Below are 27,104 nucleotides of genomic sequence, written 5' to 3'. Positions count from 1 at the left end.
GACCGGGCAAAATGCCCCTCTCTTCCCACCTGGCTATCCAGGCAGTAGTGTTTTGCAAACGTGTGCAAAGAAGCCCATGTTGCAGGCTGACAGATGTCCACCACCGGTACGCCACATGCTAACGCAGTGGTAGCAGCTTTCCCCTTAGTAGAATGAGCTCTCAAGACCTCGGGAGGCTGCTTCTTCGCCAAAGCGTAGCATATCTTTATACAGAGAACAACCCAGCGCAAAATGGATCGTTTCTGCATTGCCCGACCCTTCTTTGCACCAACGTACCCCACAAAGAGTTGGTCATCCACCCGGAACTCTCTAGTGCGGTCAAGGTATAACGATAATGCTCTTTTTGCGTCGTTACTTTTCACGCGGGGAGACGTGCCTCGTTCTACGGGAGGAAGAATGCTGTGTGCGTCGGTTGCACCCCTTCACACATGGACTTGGGTCGTTATTTTTCACTTGGGGAAGACGTGCGTTGTTTTTCCGGCACGTGGACGTCTCCTTCTATGGATCGCAGGATTACCAGATGTCCCAGGGTCTGTGCATGGATTCTTCTGCTTGTTTTCCGGCTGCGCGTCGTTCCGGGAGGCTGTGAGTGGAAATTTCTTTCTCACGGCAGGCGTCGCATCGATTTCCCCTCAGGAAGTCGGGCAGCGTTGTTCATGCAAGGCCGTGTGTCGAAGTTCCAGTTGCCCCGTAGGCGTCGCATCGAGCAGCGTCGGCGTGCAGCGATTTTCTCACCGCGGAGCAAGCTGTGCGTCGAAATTTTCGGCGCACGAAGAGTCCAAATAAAAAAGAGAAGTCTTTTTGGTCCTGAGACTTCAGGGAACAGGAGGCAAGCTCTATCCAAGCCCTTGGAGAGCACTTTTACAGCCAGACAAGAGTTCAGCAAGGCAGCAGGCCAACAGCAAGGCAGCAGTCCTTTGTAGAAAGCAGACAGGTGAGTCCTTTGAGCAGCCAGGCAGTTCTTCTTGGCAGGATGTAGTTTCTGGTTCCGGTTTCTTCTCCAGCAAGTGTCTGATGAGGTAGGGCAGAGGCCCCTTTTTATACTAAATTGTGCCTTTAAAGTGGGGGTGACTTCAAAGAGTGGCTAAGAAATGCACCAGGTCCCCTTTCAGTTCAATCCTGTCTGCCAGGGTCCCAGTAGGGGGTGTGGCAGTCCTTTGTGTGAGGGCAGGCCCTCCACCCTCCCAGCCCAGGAAGACCCACTCAAAATCCAGATGTATACAAGTGAGGCTGAGTACCCTGTGTTTGGGGTGAGTGAGTGAATGCACAAGGAGCTGTCAACTAAACCTAGCCAGACGTGGATTGTAAGGCACAGAAAGATTTAAGTGCAAAGAAATGCTCACTTTCTAAAAGTGGCATTTCTAGAATAGTAATATTAAATCCGACTTCACCAGTCAGCAGGATTTTGTATTACCATTCTGGCCATACTAAATATGACCTTCCTGCTCCTTTCAGATCAGCAGCTGCCACTTCAACAATGTATGAGGGCAGCCCCAATGTTAGCCTATGAAGGGAGCAGGCCTCACAGTAGTGTAAAAACAAATTTAGGAGTTTTACACTGCCAGGACATATAAACCACACAGGTACATGTCCTGCCTTTTACCCACACAGCACCCTGCTCTAGGGGTTACCTAGGGCACACATTAGGGGTGACATATGTAGAAAAAGGGGAGTTTTAGGCTTGGCAAGTACTTTTAAATGCCAAATCGAAATGGCAGTGAAACTGCACACACGGGCCTTGCAATGGTAGGCCTGAGACAAGGAAAAGGGGCTACTGAAGTGGGTGGCACAACCAGTGCTGCAGGCCCACTAGTAGCATTTAATCTACAGGCCCTAGGCACATATAGTGAACTCTACTAGGGTCTTACAAGTAAATCAAATAGCCAATCATGGATAAACCAATCAACAGTACAATTTACACAGAGAGCATATGCACTTTAGCACTGGTTAGCAGTGGTAAAGTGCCCAGAGTTCAAAAGCCAACAACCGGTCAGAAAAAATAGGAGGAAGGAGGCAAAAAGTTTGGGGATGACCCTGTCAAAAAGCCAGGTCCAACAGAAGCAAAACGTTTCCAACGGCAGGCGCAGATCGACTTAGTAGAGGGACGCCTGACTGCCAGAATGACATCACAGACCTCGGGAGGGAGGTCATAAACCATCAACTGTCGACGCTCAATCTCCATGCATGAAGGCGCAGAGTTGACAGGTTCGGGTGGAGAGCCTTCCCCTGCAACAGAAGATCCTCCCGAAGAGGCAGCCTGATTGGAGGACCGATGCTCATTTTGAGAAGCTCTGGATACCAAACTCTCCGTGCCCAATCCGGAGCCACTAGGATTACTTGGGCCCGGTCGTTCTAGATTTTCTTGAGAACTCTGGGCAGAAGTTGTATAGGTGGAAAAGCGTACAGGATGCCTGAACTTCATTTGCGACGAAAAGCGTCCCCTATTGATAGCCCATTTGGAAACTCCAACGCGCAAAACTGCTGACATTGCGCGTTCTCTGCGGAGGCGAACAGATCTAACCAAGGCTCTCCCCAATGCTGAAAGAGTCCTTGCGCCACCTCCGGATGGAGACCCCATTCGTGATCCTCTAAGCATTTTCGGCTGAGTTCGTCTGCTCTGGCGTTCAGAGAACCTGCCAGGTGTTGAACCACCAGGGTCATGCCCTGCTGTTCCAGCCATGTCCAGAGACGTAAAGCCTCTTGACAAAGGGTTCACGATCCCACACCGCCCTACTTGTTGCTGTACCACATTGCGGTAGTGTTGTCCGTGAACACCTGCACCACCTTCCCTTTCACAACAGGAAGAAATGCTTTTAATTCTAGCCGGATCGCCCGAAGCTCCAGCAAGTTGATGTGGAGCCCAGATTCCGCCGGAGACCAGTGACCTCTGATCTCCACCTCCCCCAGATGGCCGCCCCATCCCAGAAGTGACGCATCTGTCACTACCGTTATATCTGGTTGGGGAAGGGAGAGGGGTCTGCCTTTGACCCACTCGCAGTTCATTAACCACCACTGCAGATCTTTTGCAGTCCCCTCCGAGATCTGAACCACGTCGGTAAGATTTCCCTGATGCTGTGCCCATTGGAACTTCAGGTCCCACTTCAGAGACCTCATGCGCCATCTGGCATGCTTGACCAACAGGATGCAGGAAACCATGAGTCCCAGCAGCCTCAGATTCTGTCTCACTGAGATCCAGGATAGAGGCCGAAAAATTGGAATCATAACCTGAATATCCTGGACCCGCTGATCAGGAGGATAAGCCTGATACTGCACTGTGTCCAGAACAGCTCCGATGAAAGTGAGTTCCTGAGAGGGAGTCAGGTGTGACTTCGGCACATTGATAGTGAACCACAGCGAATGCAAGAGGTCCGCCATCGTCTGGAGGTGGGTGACGAGAGCCTGGGGCGTAGGAGCCTTCAACAGCTAATCGTCTAGGTAGGGGAAGACTGAAATCTCTGACCTGCGCAAATGAGCTGCCATCACCTTTGTGAACACCTGAGGAGCAATGGTGAGACCGAAAGGAAGCACAGTAAACTGAAAGTGCTCGTGGCCCACCTTGAACCGCAGGTAACACCTGTGGGCTGGCATGAAAGGAATATGGAAATATGCATCCTGCAAATCCAACGCTACCATCCAGTCTCCTTGGTCTAGGGCAGACAAAACCTGAGCAAGAGTGAGCATCTTGAATTTCTCCTTCTTGAGGAAGAGATTGACGTCCCTTAAATCCAAGATAGGGCGAAGGCCTTTGTTCTTTTTTGGGAATCAGAAAGTAGCGGGAGTAACAACCACTGCCTACTTCTGATATCAGGACTCTTTCTATGGCTCCCTTGGCCAAGAGAGCTGTAACTTCCTCGTGGAGCAAAGCTAGATGGTCCTCCATCAGCCATTCCTCTGTCGGAGGGATAGAAGGAGGGAAAGACTGGAATGGAAGGGAGTAGCCCTTCCGTATGATCTGCAGGACCCACTTGTCCGTGGTGATGGAAAGCCAGTGAGGGAGATGAAAACAAATCCTCCCTCCAACTGGACGGACATGATCCCGCAGAACCACACTAGGAGGGCTTGGGCGCAGTGGAGGGGGGCTTTGTGGAGGCCGACCTCTGGCCAGACCCTCTGGGTCTGATGGTACCACGACCACGTCCTCTTCCGGGATGTTGTGAAGCCTGAGGACGGTGGCTGAACTGTGGCTGGCGTGGTACCACACCCCTTCCGAAGCCTCGAAAGGGGCGAAAGACAGACTGCTGTCGTGCTGGCGCTGAAAGGCCCAAGGATCTGGCAGTGGCTCATGAATCCTTGAATCTCTCAAGCGCGGAGTCTGCCTTTTCGCCAAAAAGTCGATAGCCATCAAAGGGCATGTCCATCAAGCTGGACTGGACATCCCCTGAAAAACCAGTAGAACGTAGCCAGGCGTGGCGACATAGGGCCACTGACTATGAAATCGCTCTGCCCAGCGAGTCGGTCGTGTCCAAACCACAACGTATCGTAAACTTGGCTGCATCTCTCTCATCCTTGACAGCCTGGGTGAGAGTGTCCCGTACGCCCTCCGGGACCTGGGGCAGCACCTGTGCCACCGTATCACATAAAGTATGGGAATAACGGCCCAATAGGCAAGAGGTGTTTACGGACCTCAATCCCAGGCTGGTGGAAGAAAACATCTTCTTCCCAAGCTGATCCAGCCTCCTGGATTCCCTATCTGGTGGAGCGGAAGGGAAGGCACCACGGGAAGTAGAGGCTTGGACAACCAAACTCTCAGGAGTGGGATGTTGTGTCAGGAAACTAGGGTCGCTCGGAGCGGGTCTATGGCGGCAGGCGACCGTCCTATTCACAGGAGCCCCTGTCCTGGGTTTGGACCACGTACCCAGAAGGACGTCTGTAAGAGCCTCATCGAAGGGCAACAACGGCTCCGATGTTGACACCCCCGGCTGAAGCACTTCTGTTAGGATATTCGTCCTGACTGGCACTGTAGGCAAATCTAGGTCCAAGACCTCAGCTGCCCTATGCACCACCATAGCGAAAGAAGCATACCAGTATCTGGAGAAGTATCCAGTCCACTGGCATCCCCTAGAACCTCATACCAGTCCTGTTGCAATCCAGATTCTAAAGGGTCCTCAGACCCCTCCCATTCCTCTCCTGCATCTGGCTGGTCTAAATAATGCTCAGACAATGATCTGGGCCGAATTGGCTCCGTCGAAGTTGACGTCGCTCCGCCTCCGGATCATCCGGAATAAGGATGGGGCTGCCACCGTCGATGTCAGACCTGGCGCCGAAGGAGGCCGACTGTGAGAGACCGGCACCAGTCCGGATCCGGTATCAGATCCTGGGGTCCCCAACGGCGCCAAGGCCGAAGCTGCCAGCGTCAAATCCGAAGGGGCCCTTGCTGACCTCGCGGGCCCGAAGACCCACCCGAGGGTGCAGCCCGCTCAAAAACGAGACGCATGGCCTCGTAAAATTATTTTATTTGAGCGGGGGTCGATCCGGTCCCCGGAAAGAGGGGAATTCGCGGGTCGACCCTGGCGACGGCTCCGCAGAACTGCACCCAGAACGTCGCCGTTCCCTAGATGCCTCGTTGGCCGACCGGCGTGGCGAAGACTAAGTCCGCTTGGACTTCTTCTTGTGCCTCTTACCTTCGGATGACCTCGAATGCGTGGAAGAGGACTTGGGGCTCCGGGAGCGGTGCCGCGATCTCCTCCTACTGCGGGACCGTGACCTCCGTGGAGTCGCACCGACCAAAGGCGAATGTCAGGCCGCAAGAAGCTTAAGGGATCGCTCCCTCAAGGCCTTCAGCGACAGGGCCCGACAGTCTGAGCACGAGGTGGAATCGTGGTCCTTCTCCAGGCAACAAAGACAAACTCGGTGCGGATCCGTCACCGACATGGTGCGATGACACGCACCACACGGCTTGAATCCTGTCTTTCTCGAAGACATGACTTCAAACAAACAGTCAAAAAAGTATCGACAAACCGTCGAAGCAGGGTAGCTCTTCCCAAAACTGCACTTAACCGGCGGGAAGGAAAAGAACTGACGTACGCGCGCCGAGACGGCGTCTATATTGACAACCGTGACGTCATAGACGGCTCCAACGACGCACGCGGAGCTGGTTGACGCACGACGGCGCGCGCGCAGGGTACTGCTCAGAAAAAACTCTGGATTCGAAGCGGACGCCAGGGAATTCTAAGGTAAGGAAGCTGCAGCTAGAAGCCTCTATCAGATAAGTAGTTGCAAGGAAGTGGTGCGGTAGTTGTTGTTAGGAGCATGGTTTAGATATAATCAGACAGAGACCAAGTGGGCCAGGTGGTTCGGCAGAAGGAAGGCGAGGTGGGCGGGAGTGTTTTCGCCAGGCATTTGTTCTAACATAAATCCAGAAGTAGGAATAGCAAGTGTGCAGTGGTCTAGGTCACTGAATTAGTGTGGGAGTGATCATTGTTGTCAATGCGGGTTTCATCTTCTTCGACTAGTTGGAGGAACTGCATGTATAATTGTGATAAGATCAAACAACAAGGGGCAGGATGGCATGTATGCAGGAGCCCCACTCACAATGTGATGTATGTGAAGCATATATAAGCGCACTACTGCATCTCTAACAGCCAGGGCGAGGAGGGCATAGCCTTAGGTAAAAGCACCCTGAGGGTGGCTACGGGGATGGGTCCTTGTTCATCGCTAGCCCCTCATGTTTCGTTGAGCTATCCAGCACAAGAACCATTGTAGCTGGGCAGCTAACCCTCCGTCACCCACTGGAAGTTGGAGCTTTTTGAGGGCGATACGGAGGACGCCCACTGCACCAAATGTAGGTGCTCAGGAGTGAGTCAAGGTTGGTAAAGAATGACCTTGGAGGTATCGAAGTTCGCAAACTAGTATAAAAGGTCGGGTAGGGGGACCACTTCTGCTAGTGCAATTTTCCCAACCGCACCAATGGCAAAGATTGCCAGATGCACACTATTGATCGGATTCTGGACAAGGCCCTAAGGAGGTTTCCTTCGTAGCGGTCGGATAGTGAGTAATACAGGCAGATCCCGAGATACTGGACCACTTCGTGGTGTCAGTTAACTTTTGTGTCCCCAAGACACATGACATGTGGGGGATGACCAGGAGAGAGAGGGTATATTTCAGACTTTGTCCAGTTAACCAGAGTCCTGCTGCCACTGCAAAGGCGGTGGGGGTTTCATGGATGAGGGAGAGGTCAGCTGTGACATCAAGGTGGTAGAATAGGAGATAGTCTGCGCATAAAGATGCAGTATGCATTCTGTCTTCCAAGGGTATGTCACAGTCCTAACTTCCCTGCGTAGTCATACAGCTAAGGTTCCATTGCCAATGCAAATAGCAGCGGGGAGAGCGGGCATCCCTGCTGGGTACCGCGGTTAACCTGAAAGGGAGGATTGGTTAGCATAAAGCAGTTTAGTATATGCCAGCAATCTTTGCCCTGTAACCATGCAGACTAACACCTTGAAGAGAAAGTCCCAAGATAGTGTATCAAATGCCTTTCCAAATCCAGTATGAGACAGGCTGCTAGTGGATACTGGCCCTGAACATGATCTTGAATGTGATAAAGGCGCTGAATATTTTGGGATGTGCTCCGACCCCAAATTAACCCGTTCTGGTCTGAGTAGATCAGCTCCGAGAGGATCTGACCTTATCTGGCTGCAAGGACTTTCCCCAGGATTTTACATCCTACTCAAAGAATGGCAATAGGGTGGTAGGACTACAGGTGAGTGGGATCTTTTGTCAAGTTTGAGGATTGTGACCAGGAGGGCTCACCAAGTTGGAGGGCTGCCTTGCACATCTCGGTTAGACAGGGGAAAGGAGCGTAGAGACCTGTGCAGAGCACAAGAGGTAACCCATCAAATCCTGGGGTTTTATTGTGTGCTAGGTCTTTGATGGCCTAAGTGATCTCGGACGCCGTTATGGTCATGTCAAGGGCCACAAAGTTGAAGCGACACAGACGTTCCAGCGAAACCACATACTCTGCCTTTGCTTTGGTATACGCTGGGAGGGATGCAGGAGTTTGGTCCACATGTTTCCCTAGATCAGCTAGGCGGCGCTCAGCTACTGATATCTCTTTAGCTAGCGTTCTTCTGATGCCCACTATTTCCTGCATGCATAAACCTCTTGTTACCTCCCTAAAGATGTCCACTCAAGGGTTCTGGTGGTGGTGGTTCCTTGATTCTCAGCGAAATACCTATTGATATGTGTTTGTTGTGTCTCACGAAAGACAGGGTTCTCGAAGAAGTCCCATCGGAGTTTTCACGTTGGTGTAGGTGGGTGGGGAGGTTGCAAAGGTAGGTCAATGGCATGAGCACCATGATCAGAGACTACACATCCTAAATAGTCTGAATGCCTGACAAGGGGGAACAAGGAGGTGGAACAGAAAAAGCGGTCTAGGTATCCATGAATACATGAAGGTGGTGAGGAGCTCAATTAAAGAAGTAGAGTTTGGTCCTAGGGTGGAGGCATCTACAAGTGTCAGAGAGGGACCAATGGGGGGCCCAACCCCTCAACTGGTCTGCTTGTGTGTACGGGGGCACCCAGTTGGAGGCTATCTCATCTGTCAAAGTCTAGAGAAAATACGCAGTTTTAGTCCCCACCCCCAGTATGCATGGCACCTGTGTCTTGCGTACCAGTATCGTGGAAAGTGTGTCCCAAAGGGCATTTTGTTCTACGTTGGGGGCATAGATGTTACCTATGAGTAGGAGTCTACCATCCAAGCAACCTTTAATGAGTGCATATCTGCCCTCTGTCAATAGCTGTGTATAACACCTAAAATGGGGTACCCGACCTAACCCAAATCAAAGCACCCCGCACATATGCAGATTATGTAGTTGCATGAAATGTGCCCCTCTAGTGCTTGCACAGGCATCTCAATTCATCGGAAATCGCGTGTGACTCCTGAAGGACTATGTGGGCTTGCTATCTTTTAGCATAGGAGAAGACCACATATCTTTTCCTGGCCATCTGCATGCCGCGGACAATGAGAGTCATTAAGTGGATGTCAGATGTAGGAGCCATTAGGTATATCAGGGAATATGTTCAGTGTATGCATCAGGGGGGTGTCTTTGGGTAAAGTTCCATCCCATGGACCACCCACCCTGGATGTCATAGGAGCTGAGAGATCTGTCAGTCATATTTTGCCAAGTGCATATCGAGGTACAGTACCTCCCCAGCTACGTAGTGGAGACTGTATAATAGTTGTCTACCATTGCCTGCCATGCAAAAGGGAAAAGGGGGGGGGGGGGTCAAATGAATTTATGTGTGAACTTGAATAATGAGGGGAGCCTACTGTAACTGGCAGTATGCCCAAACTGAGCATAGTCAAGGAAACTCTAGAGCAATATGGAGTTGTGGTTGATAGTGAGAGAGATGAATAGAGTTGGCATGCCCTATGGTGAATTGTTTAGGTTATGTTGGGGAGCTGCTGGGCAACCAGGTCCCCTGATCTAGTCAGGCCCAGGGCACAGGGGGAGGGACCGAGGGAGAGCCCTGTTGCAGCGGGTCGTCCCAAATTTAGGCAGAGTAGAGTTACCTTGTTAGGTGGCAGATGAGTAGGCAGTGTAGTTATCACATATGGAATGAGTGGACAGAAAGTGCCCGCCATGAAGATGTCATGACAAGGAGGCAGGTGGGGAAGAGCAGAGAGTAAAATTTTCAGATGAGGGTATCCGCACGTTGCTTCTTCATGAGCATCCCTCCGCGCCTTCCACCCTGTCCTCAAGAAGTCTCAAGTTCCTGCAGATCGCGGATTGCCCGCAGGACAGCTAGTGTTTTCTCACCATCTGTGTCCTTATCCGCAAGCTTGCGGTGGTTGTCGCATAGGAATCAGAGTTCCGAGGCCAGGAAGCTCAGACGTGTTTCCATAGAGACTCTAGTGTTCTATTGCTGCCAGAACTTTGTCCAGTTTGGCAGACATGGACAGCTGTGAAGCGGCTTCAGAGGATGATGTGTTTGGGATCATGGAGGGAGGGTCGGCAGAAGCAGAAGGTGGTGCTGAAGTGGCCGAGCAGAGCATGCCTATGGTAAAGGACGGTGCCTGGATCAAGGAGGTGAGCCAAGGGATGAACAATGTGAGGAAGGTAAATATAAGCCCTAGGAGCGTGCTTCTTCCTTGTGTGATGTGGGGATGTTGCTGACATCAGAGGGGGATACCAACTGGCCTAGGTGTGTTGTGGCTTGCCGAGCCAGGACTTGTCACAGCAGAGATGGGGTGAGTGTGGTGATTCCCTTGTGTAGATCTAGGGGAGGCAGCATGCTGGTGTGGGAGGGGAATCCGGTTTGTGCCAAATTAGGCAGAAGACGTGATGGCTAGGGGGCCACAAATGCTCAAAGTGGCACAGGCAAGGTAGTGGTGTGTTATGTGGAGAAGTGGCCAAGCCCCAGTATGAAAGTCAGCAGGAAGGCCGGTGTAAATGGGCATATGCGGTGCTTTACTGAGAGGTGGTGCAGCTGATCGGCAGATTCAGGTAGTTGATAGTCTGTCTCCTGTGCACCCTGATTTGAGTGCCGAGGCAGGGGGCAGAAGGAGTCTCCCCACTAAGGTGGCATGGCATGGCTAATGCCAAGTGCTCGGGGGTAGGAAGATGGAGGCGCCCAAGGGCATCTTAGGCCACACAGCACAGAGTTCCCAAGTAGGGGGGGGGGGGCAAAGGAAAGGGGAAGAGTCAATTGGAAGGAGGTTTGTCTCCTGAGTCTTGGGGAAGAGAGATGGCCCAGTCATTCACCTCCAATGAGTGTGTGGTGAGGTAATAGCCAAGGTTGAGGAGGTGCAGTATTCATTATGGGTCGTACACCTAGATTCTGGGGGCGGCCGGGCGGCCTGGCAATGGTTGTCCCAGGCTGCTACAGGTTAGGGGAAGCCCAGATGTCACAAGGTGCTCCCCCCCCTTCCAGGTCCAGCGAGCCCTTAGGATTCTCGTGGGTTGGGGGCCACTGTGCCGGGGTGAATGGTAGGCACAGCTGCTTGAGCGGCTGAGGCAGTTTTTTGTCCTTATCTGGGCACCGATAGCGGGCCACCGGGCAGCAACAAGTAATGCAGCACTGCAGGAAGGACAGTAAAAGCCTGGTACTCACAAGTCACAGGTAGGAGAATTTCCAGTGAGACCAACCAGGCGGGCGTGAAAAGTTGGAACTTTGGGCTGGGGAGGCACAACCCAACTCTGCCCTTCGGCACAAGAGTCTCAAGGTGGGCTGAAGTTGCAGACTCTGGAGCCACGCCGATGTTGTCAACATCTCTGAGTTCGGTGAGGGCCCGGCCTCAATCCGCTGGGTGTGGTAAGGCGTTCTGGATGTGGTAGTGAGTAGGTCCGCCTAGGAAGTCATGCGGGCCGCAGAGGTGACCCTGCAGCCTGTAGTCCTGGGGCCCAGCTCTGGCCTCAGAGGGAGCCTGCAGGAGGGTCCCTAAACAATCAAGGAGCTAAAAAATAGCTGGGGTGAGTCAGATGGGAGTGCGGAGGACGGGGGTCTGGTGGCACCACAGCGGCCCCCACAGCAGGCCACTGACCAGGATGTTTGCTGATGTTAGTGCGGATAGCTGTAACTCCATTGAGGTGCATCCGCCATCTTGCACTCCTCAGCCACGCCCCCTGCAAGGTGAGTGACTTCATCTTCATATTAATGGTCAGGTCAGAGCTGGTACAGAAGGATTTAAGCCTCAAAAGGAGGGTCTCAATCCCTTTTCGAGTTTTAGAAATCAACAGTGTCTCATCTGCGAACAATAATTCTGGTATTTTTGTCCCCTCGAGAACTGGGCAGTCATTGTCACAGGTCATGAAGTAATAGACACAGATGTTGATAAAGAGGAGAAACAATGTGGGGGCAAGAACACAGCCTTGTCTAACTCCCCTGTCAAACCCAAAGCAGTCAGTGGTTTTACCATGTGCTACCCAGCGAATATGTGGAAAATGATTACAATACAATGTAGTTGTGATGTCATAAAGAGGCCTGGGGAGCCCGAGATCTTTAAGGATACACCAAAGTTTGTTTCTGGGGAACATGTTAAATGCTGCTTTGAGGTAGAGGAAAGCTATGTCCAGGCTACTCCGATTTATATCAACCTCTTTCTACCTGATAAGTTTGAACCTAAAGACATGTACCACTGTGCTGGTTTTGGAATGGGATCCAGCCTGAAACTGTGAAGGAATCTCTATCACCAATCCAAGCTAGTTGACGGTCCAAAACCAGCTTGCAGAATATTTTCTCACTAGACTCAATAAGGCCAACAGGGTGGTAGTTTACTGGATCGGATTTAAAAACTTTCTTGAAAATGGGAAAAATCTCTGCACCTTTCCAGATAGCAGGGCTTTCAGCTCCCGCCATTAAAGCATTGGCTACACTGTTGAAGTAGTGGGCCCAATTAGCTGGTTCGGCAATAAGTACATCGACTTTGATTGTTTCCAGCGCCAGAGCCTTACCAGACTTACCAATGGATCACTTTGTTAATTAATGAAGCCTTGTTCCCCCTAAAATGTGGGAAGAGTTTGGGGACACCTGACATATAAATTGACCTAATATGTGAGAAGGTGTCGTGGTTAATGGTAGTCATAGGACGATTGTGCCAATAAAGCTCAAATGAAGGATCAGGTTTCTGCATTTGAATAGGTACTGCAGCATACTGACTGCAGAAATTAACTTGGTCGAGCATTAGACTTCTTTCTTCCCTCTCTAGGATATCTAGAGTAAGCTAATTGAAGAACCTTGCTAACCCTGGGAGAATCGTGACTTGTTGCTAATGGCGCAAGAGATGCCATTTGCCAAGTAGGGGCCCTGGTACGAGATGCAATAATCTGGGGGACCTCGCTACCTTGCCTAATATGGGGCAGAGTGGGCAGAAAGTCAGACTGAGAAGGTACTCTCCCGTCTATGAGGGCATGCACATCTCTTATTAAGATTTACTGTTAAAAGCCCATGGGACTTTCTCCCTTAGGTCTACTCTTTCTGTCTTCACAGAGTTTATCACATCCCAAGGTTCTCTATCCACACCCTAGCTTGCTCTACAACAACTGGCTGGGAAGTAGGGGGTAAAGGTTCACCTGGAGTGTTGCTTGAACCCTGAAAGCAAAAGGAGTTAAACGGTTGGAACAAACAATGATGGGTTCTAAAGGATATGGAAAACATAGGTGTGGATTAGTATCAGCACAGCTCTTGCTCTTTTTCTTTTGGGCAATTTTTAGAGGATGGAAAAGCTTTGGGGTTGCCAAACCTCTTACTAAACAAAACAAATTTTTTTTTAGAATTAGCACCACCTTTACTCTGAGTATGAGGGCATCTATATCTTGCAATGTGCAACCCTGCGTGGTGCGGTCTAAGGTTTGTCGCACAATGGGTTTGCCTGGGTGCTTTTCGGAGGACTTCCTTTTCCCCATAGTTACAGCATAATCACAAAGGCCCCACTAACCCACAAAAAACAATTAAGAAAGAAACGTGAAAAAACTTAAGTGCCGTGGCTATAATAAAAAGTGAACCCAATGAAAAGTGCAAAGCCAAAATTAGTAAATGTTCAAAATTACGTCACACACCACCCCAGTCAAAAAACGGGAGAAAATACAACTGAAACATCGAACCAAACGCCATAATAGTAGATTAAAAACGTATTGCATGCTACATAAAATATTGGGTTAATCTAAAAATGAGAGAGATCCCTCAAGTCTTAAAGCACACCAGAAAGAATGAGCCAGGAATTTGGAGGGAGAATAGCAGTCAAAACCTTGGTTGGAAAAGGCTAAGCAATCTCAGGCTAAGCAATCTCACGTGTAGACACTCACATAAATGGTTTATAACACTCGGGCAACAATTTCTCAGAAGTCCTATGGGCTGGCAGCCGAATGCAGAGCTCTTCCTGGCCCTGCTGGTTCAGTGTGCTGCGGGAGATGCCGTCCGCGCTATATAGCGCTGGCACCCGGTCCCTTTAGTTACAGGGACTGCTTCCTGGGGCCCTGTGCAGGTTTGGACATGGAGTCCTTCCTGCTCGTGAAGGTGCCACTGATCCCCCTCTGCACAAATGTCTGCCACGCCCCTAAAAAGTGAAGAAGGTCAAAACACTGGTCCACTACAGTGTGGTCCACATGTGCTTCTACTGAAGAAGCTCACTGGCACGATTTCAGTGAAACAGAAACTAGGGAGCAAGATTGTGCCTCAGCTGCAAGACACAGAAACACATTAAACCAGCCCTAAAATCTATCTATCCGTTGCCAAAGGAAAGCGAAAATAAATTCAAAATTGTTCAGTACAGTACACAACATGCTCTGAGAGAAAGGCAAAATCGAGCCCAGTACATCTCGAAAAGAAACTCCCGTCAACTAATACACAGATAATCAGCTGACCAAAATTCAAGAGGCTAACATACCAGAACAGATCCTTGAAAGTAAAGACACAAAAGCTCTTGAAATCCATCACTGAGAACATAAGCAAGCTACTTACTTTTCACACAAAATATCAACAGTAAGTATACATGATTCTTTCTGTACTGATAATAGCCACTGCAGGGGCAGAAAATAGTGACAAATGTTTATATTTTGGATTTGTCCTAAGAGCAAATCTCTTGCTATGGTTGTGGGAGCATTTTGATATTGGTGTTAAAGAACGTGAAATTCACATCTGACACTGGGTTGTTTTCTTTGTGCTTACCATGTGGAATTATATTTGAAGAACGAACGACATTTGAATGGACCACAATATTATGTCTCTGTAGACATTTACATAGTTTTACAATTTGAGGTACACAGCGAAAACAATATACCTGGACTGCTATGTCTTTATGACAGTTAAATGAAAGTATTATTTCGTGAGAAAATAAAGAAATTAAGTAGAAATAAGTACCACGCTTTCTATAGTGCGCTGTCAGAAACATGGTATCGGCTGCTACTATAATGTATTTCTTTCTGCGAAGGTGTTTCATCTGTAAGCAAAGCGCTGTAATATGTGACTATTCTATACAGTCTTTTGTTTACACATAATGTTAAGTTGTATGTGCAACATGTTTAATGATTGAAAATACATTCTGTCATTTTTATGGCTTTGCTGCTTTAGATCTTTGGTACTTATAAGTTCTAAGTTCCATGTGACATCAGTACCCTCGGGTTCTGGAGCCTGGTGTGGTGGCAGTTGGAGGTTGGCTCTGGACCTGAGAGGGTGTTGATGACTGTCATGGATCCAACAATAAAACTACAACTAGAAAACTTACACTGGAGTGTGAGTGGAGTTTCTTCCTTCGTTTGCTGCTACCACCATACTACAAGCGCACAGCGTGTGAATGTCCAATTCTAATGTTCACATGGTTAACTGCTGCAGCAGGTAACTGCATAGACTTGACGGGCGTTAATCGTTCTGTTTGTGGTGATGGAAATGCTGGCAACACCAAGATGAAAGAGGATGCATCTGCCAAGTTTTGAGAAGGGATACCTCACTGTTGAGAAATCACAAGGCTCCACGTTTTAACTGTATCTATTGCTTTTCCATGTGCTCAATTGCCTAGGGATCATAAGTACGACTAGATGATGGAGAAAAGCTCCAGCTTTCGGGCTTTTTCCACAGAGTGACTGTTGCCATAGTTATTGGCAGTGGTTTGATCAATACAAGAAAGGAAAAAATCCCTTCCTGATATTCACAAAAATTATGGCACAAAACCAAGCTAAGAAATAATTCTGAATGACTGTGTTGTAAGTCATTTGATGAGTGTGAGTCTTTCTGCTATTTCTACTCATTCAGTGAGGTTAGGGAACAAATGTCAGCGGAGTTAGGATGTGGTGCGGAGAGGAAGGAGTCATAAGGGGCACGCAAGTCACTGGGTGAGTTACTGGTAGTAGTGTTGTGTGTGCCTATGTTTGATGTCTACTCAAGTCGGTGGAAAGTATTTTGTTAGAGGTAACAGTGGGGTCAACTTGACAACTAAAATACACGCAAGGAAGGGGAGCACAGAGGGTAAAGCTGCTTCATATATGTGGCTATGGTTGACTGCCTAGATAGGATGTCTGGTTGTCCCCACAGTTGCTCAGGATTTCAATGACTGTCCTCCTGAAAATGAGTGGTCGAACATATGTGTTTTATTGTAAGATTTAGAAAAGGCAAGGATGTGTATATCTTCCGGTTGAAGACTCAAGGAGAGGAGTGGAATGGGAAGTGTGGATGTGTTAGCGGGCTTTATGAGGGTGTAAGGGTCTACTTTAACTGGGGATTAGTGCAGTCCCGGAGCCTTTGTGTCAGGATCGAGAAAGACTGTATAATGGGTTGTGCCAAGGGCCAGTTGCCTGGGCCTTTGAGATGGGACAAGAGGGATTTCAATTTGAACACAAAACGTGTCATGTTTTAGGATTGACATGTTTTGGGTAAACCAAGGTTTCACATTTGGCAAGGTGGTGTGAGTAGTTTTTGGTGAATATCTTAGAAAGCATTGATTGTGAGCCCTGGTCAACTCATGGTAAATTCCATTTCATTTACTCTGGATATGTGCAGGACCAAGGTTGTGAGGACTAGATAGATGGAGTATGGTAAACAAGAGTGAGTACAAGAGACATTCATGATATAAACCAGTCATCCTTGCTGGTCTGGTGCTATGGCTCATTTGAAGAAGTAGTATGGACTGCCCTTTGGATTTCCCTATCTTATTTAGGTTTGATTAGCTGAATACGCTTAATTGTGCAAGAGTGATGTAGAGACCACACTATAAAAACAGACTTTGTTTAGAACTTGTTTATAATTCTTCTTGCTGTTTATTTCGCTAGAGGACCAATAAATGTACGTCTATTTTTTTTGTTACTCGGACTAATTTATGTAAGATACTCATGGGGTACCTTTGAGAATTTAATGACCGTTTCTGTGGGGTTGAGAACATTTGTTAAGGGCGATGGAACTATGCTCTCCTGTCCATTCATGCATTGAAATGCATTTTAATGATCGACCCATATTTTCTAGTGCTTTGTTTGATTCATTTTCTGAAATTTGAGCTGAGAGTTGTGAAAAGGAACTGTGCAAAGATCACCAAAAGGCGAATTAGAAAATATTCTCTGGCGAGATAATGTTGAGAGAAGAAATTAGTAAATGAATGTTACCTTACTTATGTGCACGGCAGAGGACATATTGGAGAAGGTTGTGGAAACTGCATATTTTTTTGGAAGTACATGATATTGGTTTATCCATCAATATTTTACTGGACATTACAGTTATCTTATGGCTCTCCTTACGATTGGCTCAAGTGAGGTAATTATCGCAACAATTGAAATCTGGTACCCAGGTGTATTCTATATGCAACAATTACCTCTAATTCTAAGTAATTCTAAGTTTGAAAGACAGATGATACTCATACTTTTCTCACCAGCTTCCCAATGTCTAGGAATTTATTGGTCAATTTTCATCCATAAAATGTCAGCAGGTTTGATCTGCAATAAACGGGGGCACTTAGGCCAAAAAGATGCTGGGTGAATAATGAATTCATATTGCTGTAAAGAGTCCATCTATGTTCCTGGTGAACAATATATATATATATATATATATATATATATATATATATATATATATATACACACATACACACACACATCTGTATTATGCAGTCACCACACTATGTAGTTCTAGTTAGGACCTAGATTCTATATAAAAAGCATTTTTGTTTTGTTTTTTGACTTGTCTATATCTTTGGCGCTGCTTGACGAATCTTCACCAAAATGTTTCCAAAACAATTGGCAGCCCCGTAACTCATGCTCTCGCCATGCACTGCGAATTACCCCACAAATTACAACAATCATGCCATCTTTCATAACATCACTGATAATATCAATGTAATATTTGCAGTCAAATTTTTGACAAAAAAAAACTGTGCATGGTGGGGGCATGAGTTATAGTTACCTTAAGGCACGAATTGTAGTTACTTGAGGTAACTAACTAGAACTGGTGAATTTCTATGGTTTGGTACTGTTAAAATCTGAGCCTGACTATAACGTCTCTATTACCTTTGTTTTTTCAGTGAATTTCTAGGGTGTTTTAACAAAGTAATATTTTACTACCATATGTAAAGTCAAGCCCCTTTGACCGTGTGCAGTGGAGGGGTTGGGCAGGGGGTTGTTCATAGGGCAGGACCTGCCTGCATCCAACCACTTACAGGCAAGTCTATGTGCCAGAATGTTGATATGGAGCCATGATTCTGCCAGATATCAAAGGTCTCTGATCTCCATCTTGTCGAGGTGGCCACCCCAGTCAATAAGTGACACATTGGTCACTATCCGCTCTGGTTGTGGAAGGGAGAGGGGTCTGCTGCTGACCCAATCGCAGTCTCCATTGAAATCTGGGAAAATGGTTAGAGAGTTAACCTTGTTATTGGGCCCACTGGGACTTCAGATTCCACTGCAGAGCCCGGGTTCTTTACCAGCAGGTTGCAGGAGGCCATTGGTGCCATCAGCCTCAGTCAAACTCCCTGAAATCCAGAATAGAGGCTGAAGTATCAGGATCATAGCCTGGATGTCCTGGTCTCTAGTTCCTGGGGGAAAGGCACAAACTGAACTGCGTCCACAACGGTTCTGATAAAGGAGTGTCTGGAAAGGTGTCAAGTGTCACTTTGGCACGTTGATCATGAACCCAAAGGATGACAGGCAATTTGCCGTAAACTGAAGGTGGTTGACAACTGCCTGAGATGAGGCTGCCTTCAACAGCCAGTCGTCGAGGTAGGAGGAGATAGGCACCCCTGACCTCCAGAAGTGGGCTGCCACCTCCACCATCGCTTTTGTGAAAACCTGAGGAAGGCTGGTAAGCCCAAAGAGAACCAAGAACAGCGTAGTGAAAATGCTCAAGTCCCACCACAATCCCCAGACAGCGCCGACGGGCTGGCATGACAGGTATTCGGATATATGTATCCTGCAGGTGCAATGCCACCAGCCAGTATCCAGGGTTGAGGGCAGAGAAGACCTGGGTGAGGGTGAGCATTCTGAATTTCTCCTTCCAGAGGAAGGTGGTGAGGGGGTAAAGATCTTAAATAAGAAGACTCCAGTCCTTGATGGATGCTAGAAAGTAGCAGGTGTAGCAGCTTCATCCAACTTCTGCCACTGGCACCCTTCTCTACATGCCCTTTTGCGAAAAGGGGCATGCACTTCCTCCTGCAAAACTGAGAGATGATCCTCTGTCAGTCACTAGGAGGATGGTGGAAGGTACAGGGCAGGCAAAAGGAAGGGTAAGGCATATCCTTCGCAAACAATCTGTAGGACACACCTGTCCAACCTGATTGCTTGCCAAAGTGGATAGGATTGGTGAATTCTGTTTCCAACCAGGTGGCTGTGGCCCTGCAAGGGCACACTAAAGAGGTTTGGCATGTGTGGAGGGCAGTAAGGGATGCCTCAGACAACACCGCAAAAGGAACAATGAAACTGTTGCGGCTGAAGCTGCGTAGAGAGGCCCAGAGAGCAAGGAGTAGCCCAACTCCCTTTGAAGCATTCAAGGACCGAGTGAGCCTAGTCCCCAAACAGGTGAGTCCTATCAAATGGGAGGGCTGGATGTTGCCTGAGAACCCAGTTGATCACAGCCATGCATGGCAAAGAATGGCAACACTGGTGACTATAGCTCACCCAACTGAGTCAGTAGTATCCAAACCACAATAAATTGTGAACTTGGACGCATCATATCCATCTTGAATCACCTGCGTAAGAACAGGGAGAAGGGCTTCTGGTACACTAGGGAGGAACTGTGCCACCAAGTCCCAAAGGGCATGAGTGTAACAGGGGAACAAACAGGAGGTATTGCTCGATCACAGGGACAAACTGCCAGATAGGAGACGTTTTCCAAAGATCTCCACTTGCTTTGATTCTTTGTCAGGGGAGTAATAGAAAATTGGTGGGGCTGGTCCAGCTGTTGGAAGCTGGCCCCACGTGACTCTCCGAAGAAGGTGCTGTGCAAAAAGGCTGGGTTGCCTGGAGCAGGGCTAAGGTGTCTGGCAACTTGTCTGTTAACTGGAGGCCCAGTACAGGGCTTGGCCCAAGCCCCTAGCAGGATATGTGTCAGGGCTGCATTGAAGTTAGGCCCGCTTGTAGGACCTCAGTCAGCATGCTTGTTTTCACCTCCATGGTAGCACGTTGTGGTCAAAGGCTTCAGCTGCGCTACGCATAACCATAGCGTAGGAGGAAGATAAGTCCATGGTTGGGCCAGGATGAGAGAAAGAGCCATTATCTAGCCCACTATCCTCCTGCAAGTCCTCATACCAATTGTCCTCAGTAAAGAACTGAGAAAGCTCATCCCCCTGGGTACAGTTGTTGTCAGAGTCTGTGCCAAAGATGGAAAGCAAGAAATGTGTTCTGCCATGAAGCAGTTAAAGTGTAGGAGCTGGCCCCTCGTTCGGATTCGGGCGTGGCGTCAGTCAAAGAGGAACTGTTGCCGAGTCGGCATTGGAAAGGACAATTGTAACCACCTCTTTAAGAGATGAAATTAGCTTTTACATCCACATACCTGAGCCTAATATGGGTTTGGGTGCTAGAGGGAGGCGGTGGAAATGGGGCTGAGGGCTAAAGTGGCTCAGAAGGTCCAGCAGGCACAGAGGGTGAACCCACCAGCTGTAGTCCAGGTAGAAGGTCTCTCAAAGGCGTGCCAGAGTGAGGCGTGGGGATCCTTAGAGTCTTTAATTTGGCGTGGTGTGGCTGAAGGACCCAAAACTTGGGTTGTGCTGGAACTATGTGTGGAAATCAGCCAACTTTTAGAGCTGGAGCAAGTCTGTCAGTGCCGCCAGCGCGATTCATCAGGGAGACTGGGAATTACGTAAAGGAGCAGAGTTCTGCTTCAACTTCTAGTGTTTTTTTATGCTCACCGGGGACTTGGAGTATGACAAAGGCCAACCTGTACAGCAGCTCTATCGACTTCGGGAATGGGACTGGGATTGAGCCTTGGATTTGAAGTGGGACTAAAAACGGCCCAGGAGCTGCATCTTCTTATGATGACCACATCACTTCTGCATCAGTGTGGAGCTACATAGTTCCACCTTCCGGCAGGCAAAGGTACTATGAAAATCTTTCCTGATCCAGGCAGACCCTTGGGCTGTATTCAAAAGGTGAGGAATCTGTGGCTAGGAATCTCTATCAGAAACTTCAGTTAATTATAACTGGTCAATTTCAGTGGTTTTTGAAGTTAAAAATGTTATGTTTCACCTAACTGTCATTTTAACCTTTGTTTTTCACTGAATGACTGTGTGTTTTTTGTAACAATATAAAGGGATATCATTCTAAGTAAGGCATACCTACTGGCTTTGTCAAAGGGTCAGACCAACACTGAAATATAAAAGACAGGCCTATTGGTTTTATCCAGAGGTGGGCACATCAACATATATAAAGCAAGCAGACCTTTTGAATTTGTCACCAATAACTATAGCCAGTTATTGCAATGTTTAATATTAGTGATTGTCATAAATATATTGCAATGTTTAATATTACTGATTTTCACAACATATTTCAATATTTTTTTTTTTTTTTTTTTTTAAACAAAGCCATCAGAGTGTATATATATATATATATATATATATATATATATATATATATATATATATATATATATATATATATATATATATATTTTTTTTTTTTTTAGACTTTTCAGTCAGAAATGCAGCCCTGGAACCAACCACAAGGAGTCCCTGCACTCCAGATGCAGAGCATGCAGCTTCAGCTTGGAGTGCTTTAAAAATAATGGTAAACTCTCCTGGGGTCATGGATTCAGTGACCCAGGAGACTTAACTGCATTATTTTCTATTTGCTGGTGGGGCTACTTTGCTCCTTTATAGCACTCCACAACATTTAAGAAAATGATTGTTGGTGCTCCTCCGACTTCTAGGGGCACCAACAGGACAAACATATCAAAAGCCCTCACAGAGCACTAAGGGGCGCTCCTTGCTTAGGAGCAGTGAATAATAAACGTGCAGCTGTGGATGCTCATTTATTATTCCTTTCTTTTTTAATGGAAAAAAAGGATTGTTCCCAGTCCTACCTGGGACACCCACAGGTTGCTGCATTGTTGGGGCTGAAGGGGAAGCTCTAAGGCGCTATTCGTCCCAGCATGTACTCACTTTAGAGTGTGGCAGGAGCCTGTAAAAAATTTTTTTATATGGGTGCCCAGGTCCCTCCAGTGGCACCCTTAAAGTTTTGAGCTGTGAGAGGAATCTATGGCTTCCCTGCCAGCACCCATCTTTGTGCCACCCTCCCAGTTCATATAACATAGGCCAATCCCCTGGACCCTGGCCCACCTCGAAGGGCTTAAAATAGAAAAGGATGTAAGAATGCCATTTTAATTTCTTTTAGCCCTGGGTCTGTGGATACTCTGTGGGTCTACAGTACTGCAAAAACAAAATAATAATAATAAATAAATGAATACAGTTTTTTTATTTTTTTTTATTCCAGGACAGAGGACTGAGTTCCCGAGTCCTAAAATGGCTGCCACAGCATATTTGTTGATGTGGCAGCCAATCAAATCTTATCTTGTTATCTGTGAGTTCTACTGATAAATATGGTTTAATTTTTATTCAGACGCTTGGCTGTACTTGTGACTAGCTTTCTCAGCCCCTTCTTGACAGATCACCTGAAACTTTCCAGGAAGAAGCTGAGGTGGATTTGTTAGAAAAGTTTCACAAAGATTCCTCAGACGTGCCTAACAATAAACATTCCTTATGGAAACGTAGTACTGACTATACTACCCAGTGGTGACAGCCGCTAGGTAACATGTAACTGAAGCAACATAGAACAGAAGCAACCATGTTTTGTTGAGTTTCTGTTTGATTTTGACTGACAGCATTTTAGAGGTAGATAATTAATTGGTGTACTTAGTGTTACATTACCACCGGTTTGCTACGATCGCAATGGGTATGCCATTTTTATTAGGTCTTTCCTTGCAGTGGTGGGAGTATTTATTAGTACCAATTTATCAAACGTTTGTAGTGAGGAAGGTGGAAAACAAGTATCTTGATGAAAAGCACACCTATGCAATCTGTGGTAAGAATGCCATAAGCATGTCCTTGTGCTGATCTCAAGCTGATTAGCGCACATTTGAGGTCAGGCAGGCGAAGCTGATCGAAAGAGTATAAAGTCTGTATTTATTTGCCTCAAGTTTTCAATACGAGTACCTTGCTATAGCGTTCTTTGTATATGCTTGTGGCTGAATGTATGTTTGCGATTAGAAATTGAAGCACATTTTGAAGGCGAGCTGTGTGGACCTATTTGAAGCTGCGTAGCGGCGTATATATAGGTATAAATGTGAGCCTTGTAAATTGGGATAGTAATTGGAAAATACAAAAAAATATGTAGATGGTATGGAAGTCAACGGAGTAGAAGTTAAGCTGTCTGTTTAAAGACAGAGACCAAGATGGCTCTAGGTTTAAACTTTTTGGGACATTACATAAATTGATGAGGATCAAACCAGTAGTCTGGTTCCAACGTTTGCATGAGTCTTAACTTTCCAGGAGGATTCAGCTTCTCAGGGGGAAGGGTGTTTCCACATTTTGGGGTTGGGTGTGAAGGATAGGAGCGAGGTTTAGTGTATTGCTTCACTGGACTTGGGTTTGTTCACCATGTACAGACTGAACACAGATTTTTGCCTTGTTATGTAAGCTGATCAATTATGGTCACGTTTGTCAAGGGGTTGGTCGGAAGTATTGAAACAGAATTAAATGGTTACTTTCTGACTCCCTTGGAATTCAGCTGGGTGCAGGTATGTTGCGTTGCCACTAGATTACTTTTGACATTTTGCAAATGTGAGAGCAGTAGGGACGGGCTAGACGTGGGTAGTGTTAGTAGGGGAGCTCTAGAATATAAATTGCCAGTAGGGGGATAATAAAAATATGGACAGAAGGTTTTCATTTGGAACACGTTTTTTCATTAGGAATGCAAGATGGGATGTAAAATGCAAGTGCTAATTTGGAGGATTCGTATTACAAAAGTGCATTTAAACTTGCAGCGTGTTATCTAATTGTAAGTACATTTGGATTGAAGCTTATACATGGAATGTAAGGTTTTAAAAAGGAATGTGGGTTATAATTTGAAATGCATGTTGTACTTTGGAATGCCTTACGTCCCTTTGTCTTGAATGCGGATTGTTCTTTAGAATAGTATTTACTATACTAGGCTCCCCTAAGCAATTCAGCTGTCCTCAAGACTTCTTTCAATAGACCACAAAGAAGAATGCTTAGGCATCGCAGCCTTCATTGAATTGCCACGGACCTTAAGGTAAATAACAAACTTAGCTTTAAGACTTAAAACTAGATGCTGCAATAGGTGTAATGGATTATGCTAGCACATTCATTTTAAAAGAAGCCAAAGCCACGTTCTGCATGATAGACATCAGGAAGTTATATAATAGAAAACCTTTTGATCGAGTATGTATATGTATATGCATATGTAACTGTTGTCCTTTGCATATAGTCCCTGTTGCTATGCTTTGGTTAAGAAGGTAGCTTATATAAAGGTGTCGTGCCATCTCATTTAATATAGCAATTAAGTTTGTTTTACTTATGCATATAGATGAGACAAAAAAATCGAAATATAAAAAGCATGCATGGTGATGTTTAAAATATAAAACGTTGTGAAAAACTGAATAACACAATGATGGTCATAACACGTGCACACGTCAACCTTCTGGTAATTAAACATTAACTTATCACATTTATAAATAATTAATTTTGAATTGAGTTAAATATATGTCTTAATATTGATAATTTACATGCATGCTTGTATTTCATCATAAATACTAGAAATACAGATGCTATACTTACAGTTTTGAAATTGTACATATTGTGCTGCCAATGATACATGTTCGTATTGTAATAAACGATGGTAACTGTGATGATGTGAAGGAGACACATTTTGTAGTCTTCATAATGTTAACTACTGTCATTCTTCCTATTGACTTAAAGTCTCTACACAAGGATAAATGTTTAAAGGTGTAGATACCGCAACGAACATGATAAAATGTGAATTTGAAGAAAATATTTAAAACAAAAAGGTTGTAGACAAGGAATGTTTATTGCAAACAAAAAAAGACAGACAATGATTGGAGGCACGGCACATGAAGCTAGAAAGGTAAAACCAGCTTACATTCTGCCCTAATGGCAGCACAGTTTATAGGGACAGAAGGGCGTCTTGCTGCCTGCCGTAACCGCAGTGTATTTTTGCAGACCTGTCGTGCAAGTTTTGTTAAGTTTGTCGTATGAAGAAAGAAAGCCTGGCGGGCCTTTACTGCCGACTTTGGACTGCCAGTGTTCCGGATTGGCATCCCTTGTGTTGCCTGCCGTGACATATGGCCTCTAACGCGGGACTCCTGTAAGAAAACACAGTTATGTCAATGAAAGCAATTTAAATCTGATGCAGCAACTTTTACTTTTTTATTTAAACAGTTTTTGAGAGTAATCTTGAAAGACAGGTATTTTATTATTGTCCTAACAGTAACAGAATACATTTACTATTATATGCGAAGGAAGAATATTATAGGAACGCATACTGGGGTCACCCCTGGCCTATATTTCTTGCACTGTCCCTGCCACACTGAACGCTTTGTTCAAGAATATCAAAGGATACTTCAATCGGGGTGAGGCGAGGGAAAGGACAGGGCTGGGAAGTGGCTGGCCACGATGGGCGCCTCTCTGAGCTCCCAGGTCCTGGTCGTTCCAGGGTGACACCTGTCACGGAACGGGTTGAACGACACCGAATCAAAATGAACTGCATGAATTGACCTTGAAAATGCCATCAATTCATTACCATAACAGCACACAAAATAACTAACACTGTAGGTGCAATTATGAATTTCTAGTGAATACAGTTTAAATGCAAGTCATGTATTAATTTTGCATTGTAGCACAAGCAGTGTCCGAGGTGAGCCAGGTGGCCCCGAGTGCGTGGCTGTGGAGTATAGTTTATTTTTGTTACTAAATGTGAGGAAGGAAACTTCAGGTGAGATGGGAGTCAGCAGCGCAAGGATGAGCGCAGTCTGCGCCTGCCGCCGACAGCGGTGACTCGATAATCTCTGACCTTTCTATCGGCCGCTTTGCCCTCCAATAACAACCAGGGAAGGACGGAACAGCTGTTCGTACCCGTTCTCACCTCCCACTGACTGGTTCATATTAGTGCGAAGTGGGCGTCGTGGGGGTGGAGGAGGCGTCTTGACACCCTGGAACCAGGGCAGCCTTCTAAGTTTTGAAATTCGTGGTTAAGCGAAAAATGTAAAAATTGACTGGATTGTCAAGACATTGCCACACAAAACAAGAGCTCATTTTAATGTAGATGCCAGGCCTGAGTGCAACATTGCTTCCTAATTATTTTTCGTATTTTATCAAAGGACCGATTTACCGCAAGAAGGTCATCCCAAAACCTATTAGGGTTCTGTGCGTGTTTAAGCTCATGGAGACTTCTCTTCACTGACTCCAGGGCCAAAACAAGCATAGTAATTTTTTTCCACGTTCCGTCTGGAGGGATGAGTATTTCCTGCTCTTTTTCTGACCTTCATGCCAAGGAACCCTTCATTATAATCCCGACTCATGTTTTGGTGTAGAAATGAAAACAAGTTAATAATCAAGGCTCCCCTCGTGTCCAACCTTCGTTTCTATAGAAACCCATGCTGGACCAGAAGAACGTCTCCTTTGCTACCCGACCTTCACTTCACTTAGACTGCACGGAAGCCTTCATCAGATTCCTGGGTTAATAGCTATGGTACAGAAATTGACGCAGATCTATAATGAAGGGCCCCCTTTCTTCCAACCTTACACTCACTTTGACTGATAGCAGGGGGCCTCTGTGATAGTCCTGCTTCTGCTTCTATATGAAACAGATATCAGATGGCAAGGCAGCTTTCCTTACAATGAATTCCCCATGCTACCCAGCTTCTTCCCACAAGCAAGCATCCCACTTTGCCTTAGACACATTAGCACATAAAGCCAGACGTAGTGGCTTTACTAATGCCCATTCACTAGATCATTATTTAATGAGTAAATAATTTGCTTAGTTAATAAAAACCATTGCAAACACTGTACATATAATAAACATAATAAATAAATACATGTTAAGCTGTCGTGATCCATGATAAAATCACAAATAGCCTATACATTTAACTGCGATGAACGCCCAATCCTGATTCTACTTGTATGCATTAATGAACACACAAAATGGCAAAGTTAATAGAACACTTTTTCT

The 27,104-nt window shown here is 46.6% G+C and overlaps 1 protein-coding gene across 2 annotated transcripts in view; it reads right to left on the bottom strand.

The window, feature by feature from the left end:
* MTA3 (metastasis associated 1 family member 3) overlaps positions 1-27,104 on the bottom strand; it is a 964,160-nt gene that overhangs the window by 400,599 nt on the left and 536,457 nt on the right. For both annotated transcript variants that reach the window (XM_069233985.1, XM_069233984.1), the window contains exon 14: positions 25,017-25,239. In XM_069233985.1, coding sequence (XP_069090086.1) covers positions 25,017-25,239 — 223 coding nt within the window. The remainder of the gene's footprint in view (positions 1-25,016; positions 25,240-27,104) is intronic.

The sequence above is a fragment of the Pleurodeles waltl genome, chromosome 5 (assembly GCF_031143425.1).
Source record: "Pleurodeles waltl isolate 20211129_DDA chromosome 5, aPleWal1.hap1.20221129, whole genome shotgun sequence".
Classification (NCBI taxonomy): domain Eukaryota; kingdom Metazoa; phylum Chordata; class Amphibia; order Caudata; family Salamandridae; genus Pleurodeles; species Pleurodeles waltl.
This window is presented reverse-complemented; position numbering and strand designations above follow the sequence as displayed.